Source organism: Aotus nancymaae, unplaced genomic scaffold, assembly GCF_030222135.1.
Source record: "Aotus nancymaae isolate 86718 unplaced genomic scaffold, 86718_ANA_hifiasm-v0.15.2.pri h1tg000006l, whole genome shotgun sequence".
Lineage (NCBI taxonomy): Eukaryota > Metazoa > Chordata > Mammalia > Primates > Aotidae > Aotus > Aotus nancymaae.
The window spans coordinates 66,965,958-66,971,754 of NW_026988417.1; the positions used below are offsets into that span (position 1 = coordinate 66,965,958).

The 5,797-nt window shown below is 33.4% G+C and overlaps 1 protein-coding gene across 1 annotated transcript; it reads left to right on the forward strand.

Annotated features, from left to right (window-relative positions):
• Window positions 1-1,952: 1,952 nt before the first annotated feature.
• CXCL8 (C-X-C motif chemokine ligand 8) lies at window positions 1,953-5,153 on the forward strand. The gene is made up of 4 exons (XM_012464399.2): window positions 1,953-2,119; window positions 2,948-3,083; window positions 3,358-3,441; window positions 3,857-5,153. The coding sequence occupies exons 1-4, from the start codon at window positions 2,056-2,058 to the stop codon at window positions 3,876-3,878; spliced, it is 306 nt and encodes a 101-aa protein (XP_012319822.1). The 5' UTR covers window positions 1,953-2,055; the 3' UTR covers window positions 3,879-5,153.
• Window positions 5,154-5,797: the final 644 nt, after the last annotated feature.

Genomic DNA, 5,797 nt, shown 5'->3' on the forward strand with positions numbered 1-5,797 from the left:
GACTTTTTTTTATATATCTGGCCCAAGCTTTTTCTTCTTGTCACTCCATACACTGTGTTCGTATGCTAAATAATTTGAGGAACCCAAATGAGCCATGTTCTCCTACATTTAATTGTCCTGTACCTCCTGTCCTGTACTAGCAAAGCAGTCCCATTGGTCTTTCTTCTCCTCATTACCAATATAGGTAACACTTTTGAAGTTGCTTCTTCAGAAAACCTTCATTCATCAAAACTGCCTCAAAGGTCAGTTTGTTTGATTTCAGAAGTTCCTGTAATTACCTGTATTGTAACACTCATTGCTGTATTTAACTTGCTTGTGTAACTAATTGTCCATATTTTGCACTAGACAACAAACTCCTGTAAGTCAGGTACTATATCTATTTACATAGCATTCACATCTCCTTCAGCAAGTGACACTAGCAGATAAACAATACCTATTAAATGAATAATCAAGCTTCTGAAATACTAGAGTTAAAAACAATAGGAGCTAGGTTATATAGACTAAACATTTACTTTGCTATAGAATTTAATGTAACCCAGGCACTACATTACCCTCAAGCCTTAGATTGGTTGAAGAAAGATAACAAAAGAAACACGATTGTGCAGAAACAGACAAATCTTTTTGGAAAGCATTTGAAAATGCATTCCCCCTCTACAGTGTGTTCGCAGTGTGGGCAAATTCACCACTCTGTTGTACTTTCTGAAAATGAAGAACTGTTACACTAAGCTGAATTATTTATAAATTGTGTACTTGCTAAGGTGAGAACAGACTTTTACTCTCATAAGGACCCTTCCCTGGTGCTCTCTATCTATGGGATCCAAGATGTTTCTTGAAAGGACTTTTCTTCAGGACACTAAGTCATAAAGCCACCTTTTTATGACTCATTGAAATTTCTCACTCCATCCCTCTTGCTAGTGATCATGGGTCCTCAGAAGTTAGTCTTGGTGTCCTTGGATAAAGAGCATGAAGCATGGGTGGCTGAACCAGAGTTTGAACCCAGATGCTCTTTCCACTAAGCATGCACCTTTCCATTAGATAACACTTCCCTCTTAACCCAGACAAGCAGCTCCAGTGCACCACTTCCTGGAGCATAAACATACCTTAACTTTACCACTTGAGTGTCCTTGCATAGTGTTCCTACCCGGAATGTGCTGTTCCCTTTCATATTCCTCTATTGAACCCCTCCTATTCCTCAATGCCCTGCTCCAAATGCCTTTGGAAGATTCTGCTCTTATGCTCCCACTGGAATGAATATTTTAGTACCACTTGTCTATTCTGCAAAATAGTCGGTCCTTACATTGTTTTCTTCTTCTGATAGACCAAACTCTTTAAGAACAAGTACTTAGTTTTATCTATTTCTAGATTCCTCACATTACTCAGAAAGTTATTTCATAAATGTTTGTGGAGCTGATTTCTTTGTGAAGCAGGTGTGCCCTTTCATTCTGTTAATATACATTAGAAAACTAAATCTCTTGAAAAGTTGTGGGATGCCCCCTAAAGGCAGTAACAGTTCCTAGAAACTTTCTAAAATGCTTAGAAAATGATTTATTATAAATTATCTCCCCAATAAAATGATTGACTAGCTTAATTATACCATTAAAAGAGAATCAACAGTGATCTTGTTCTAACAACTGCCACTCTAGTACTATATCTGTCACATAGTACTATGATAAAGTGATCTAGAAATAAAAATGGATACAATTGATAACAATTAATCAAATTGTGGAGTTTCAGTATTTGAAAACATGCACATTAAAACTAAATTATTTTAAAGATCAAAGAAAACTTACATCATACTGAATATTAAGGAACAAATAGGAAGTGTGATGACTCAGGTTTGCCCTGAGGGGGATGGGCCATCAGTTGCAAATTGTGGAATTTCCTCTGACATAATGAAAAGATGAGGGTGCATAAGTTCTCTAGTGCTGTGATGATATAAAAAGCCACTGGAACACTTCATGAGGCACAAACCTTCAGAGACAGCAGAGGACACAAGCTTCTAGGACAACAGCCAGCAAGAAACCACCGGAAGGAACCATCTCACTGTGTGTAAACATGACTTCCAAGCTGGTTCTGGCTCTCTTGGCAGCCTTCCTGCTTTCTGCAGCTCTGTGTGAAGGTAAGAACATCTTTCTGACCTACGGAGTTTTCCTTTGTCTAAATGTGATCCTCAGATAGCAAAGCTATTCTTAATGCTTTGATAAAAAAACATTCTTTTTATTCAGAAACAGAAGATAATCTTAGCAGCCAATTAATGTTAAATTGAAGATTTGTAAAGATTATGTCTGTATAACACTTAGGAAAGTATAAAGTTTGATCAATATAGATATTCTGCTTTTATAATTTATACCATGTAGCATGCATATATTTAAAATAAATCAGTAATTTATGGTGTATCCTATCAAGAGCCACAGTTAAGTATATTATCTATTAATATTGAGCAAGGTAACTCAGACAATTCTACTCCATGTAGTATTTCATTGACAAGCTTCAGACTTGTCGCTAATTCTTGTTCAGTTTAAAGACACCCTGATTATAGGCCAGGTCTGTACAACTTATTTATATATTTCTATTAATTCTTCCCGAAGGCAATTTCTATGTTGAAGAATCTTAGTTTGCCTACTATAAATAACACTGTGGTACCACAGTGGATTATGTGATACTGACTGGATAAAAATACCATGAGGATGTTGATATTGTACAGAGAACTTTAACTCTTTACATAGAAAGTCATTCAGTGTTGTCAGTTATGACTTTTTTAAAACAAATAACAAAATTGAGGTCAAGGGCTAGGAGAATATCTGGCTTTTAATGTCAGGAATGAGTTTACTAGAAATATGAGGCTTTCCACACTCTCCAAATTGTCATATTGGAGTTAAAGAGGAAATAGCTGGCAGAGCTGTGTCTGTCGATAAAATCAATCCTTAACCACTTTTTACCCCAACAGGTGCACTTATACCAAGGAGTGGTAAAGAACTGAGATGTCAGTGCATAAAGACGTATTCCACACCTTTCTCCCCAAAACTTATCAAAGAACTGAGAGTGATTGAGAGTGGACCACACTGCGCCAATACAGAAATCATGTAAGTACTTTAAAAAGTGATTAGATATTTTGTTTTAGCAAACCTATAATTAAGGAAGGTGGAAATATTTAGGAAAGTTCTAGGTATTAGGATTACAGTAGTAAATGAAACAAAACAAGATAAAAGTATTTGTCTACATGACATTTAAATATGGTACCTTCCATATCTACTGTAAATATTATTTTGGACTTAAGACTTTATGCCTGACTTAAGAAATCATGATTTTTAATGGGAAAACTAAATATTAATCTTTATCATTTCTCTCTTATTTCAGTGTAAGGCTTGTTGACGGAAGAGAGATTTGTCTGGACCCCAAGGAAAAGTGGGTGCAGAGGGTTGTGCAGGTATTTTTGAAGAGGTAAGTTATATATTTTTAAATTTAAATTCTTCATTTATCCTGAGACATATAATTCAAAGTCAGCCTACAAACTTCTTTCTGCTGCTAAAAATCTTTGTTGGCTATCTGCCATTTTGGTTAAAAAAATTGCATCAGTAGTCAGTTTGTTGTAGTCATGACCGGAAAGACCATACATAATTTGCCCAGGAAATTCTGGGTTTATACTTGTGCCCTATAGTCTTAGTAGAGTTCCTTGTCACTCTCAGCAGTGTCCTGTTTTAGATGATAACTTCTCTACTCTCCCTATTTATAGTTGAGACTACAGAGCATTTCTAACACATGAACGTCAAAGACTATATTGAGTTTTCATGGATACTACTTTTCTTCTTATTAAACATAGTTCATCTTTAAATTTTTTTATTTAATTTTATTTTAGGGCTGAGAATCAAAATTCATAAAAAACAATTCATTCTTCATGGTATCCGAGAATTCCTCAGTGAAGATGTCAGTGAAACTTCAAGCAAATCTACTTCAACACTTAATGTATTGTGTGATCCTGTTGTAGGGTTGCCAGATAAAATACAAGATGCCTGGTTAAATTTGAATTTCAGTAAAACAATGAATAGTTTATCATTGTACCATGGAATATCCAGATCATACTTACATGTAAAATATTATTTGTTTGAATCTACAGCAAACAACAAATATTTTTTAAATATAAGAGTTTTCTTAGACATTGTATAGAAGAATATACAAATAGCAAAATTGAGGTGTAGAGCTAAGAGAATATCTGAACTTTAATTTCAGAAATTGAATGGATTTGCTAGAATGTGATGTTTCAAGCATCACGTGAAAATGATGGGACAATTAATTTTGCTATAAAGTCAAATTTAGCTGGAAATCCTGGATATATTTTCTGTTAAATCTCGCAACCCTAGTCTGATAACCAGGATCCACAAGTCCTTATTCCATTGTGCCTTGGTCTCTCCTTTATTCTAAGTGGAAAAAGTATTAGCCACCATCTTACCTCACAGGGATATTGTGAGGACATGTGGAAGCACTTTAAGTTTTTTCATGGTAATATAAATTATTTTCAAGTGTAACTTATTTACCTATTTATTATTTATGTATTTATTTAAGCATCAAATATTTGTGCAAGAATTTGGAAAAATAGAAAATGAAGAATCATTGAATAGTTACAATGATGTTATAGTACATTTATTTTATTTTAGATACTAAATGATGTTTTATTAGAGAAATTTTGATCAGGGTTTTCAGATTAAACAAACAAATAAACAATTGGACACCCAGTAAAATTTTCACTTCAGATAAACAACAAATAATTTTTCAGTATAGGTACATTATTGTTTATCTGAAATTGTAATTGAACTAACAATCCTAGTTTGATACTCCTCGTCTTGTATTTGATACTCCTGGTTCAGCTGTGTTACGCAGCGCTTTGTTGAATTATGGAATAGTGAGTTAGAACTGTATTAAAACAGCCAAAACTCCAGAGTCCATATTAGTAATTTCATGCTTGTTGCAACTTATTTATTATGTGCAAATAGAGTCTCATAATATTATTTAAATGATTGTATTTTTAATACCAGCTTTATATTTTTAACTTTAAGATGCTTTTATGTGTTCCCCCAATTTTTTTCTACTGTTTCTGATTGTATGGAAATATAAATGTAAAAATAAAGCATTTAAAATATACTTTGTTGTCAAAGTAATCAAGTGTTTGTCTTTTTTTTTTTAAATTTTAGCTTATTGGGAATCTCTTTGTTTATATTTAAAATTACACTTTGATTTAGAAAACATAAATGTTTCCCATTAGTATTTTGTTTACTGTGTGGAAAATTGCAAACTTTTATTTTTAGAAAAACAGAACTCCTTTCCAGAAATGTGTTACAAACAGTAGTGTCCTCCATAGAAGGTTGGAAATGTTTTCAACTCCCCACTGTGTACTACTTTGCTAATAAGGCTGTCTTCAGATTTCGATTAACCAGTTTGCATGGCTGTACACTTTAACATAGCTGGATCTATAAGAGGAAAGAGAGCACATATTCTAAGTTGTTTATTAGTAACTGAGGAGTAAAACTGACACAGGTGAGGCAAAGAAGTTTAAAATATGGTTAAAGACTAAACATATTTACAAGCAAATCAACAATACCCTGAGAAGTAAAAACATAATTAACTAAAACATTCAGTGGATAAATTTTATAACAAATTAGACACAGTTGAAAATAACATTAGAAAACTAGAAAATAGAACCAAAGAACTTTATCTGGAATTCTTGTAAGAGAGATAAAGAGTAGTAATTTGGAAAAAGAAGACAAAAGGCATGGAGGATACCGGTGTAAGTTCTTATAGATGT

What these genes read in the sequence shown, in the direction of transcription:
- CXCL8 (XM_012464399.2), top strand. Translation starts at nt 2,056, where the DNA reads ATGACTTCCAAGCTGGTTCTGGCTCTCTTGGCAGCCTTCCTGCTTTCT. An exon ending in TGCGCCAATACAGAAATCAT is followed by an intron (nt 3,084 to 3,357) that starts GTAAGTACTTTA and finishes CTCTTATTTCAG; the next exon opens with TGTAAGGCTTGTTGACGGAA. An exon ending in GTGCAGGTATTTTTGAAGAG is followed by an intron (nt 3,442 to 3,856) that starts GTAAGTTATATA and finishes ATTTTATTTTAG; the next exon opens with GGCTGAGAATCAAAATTCAT.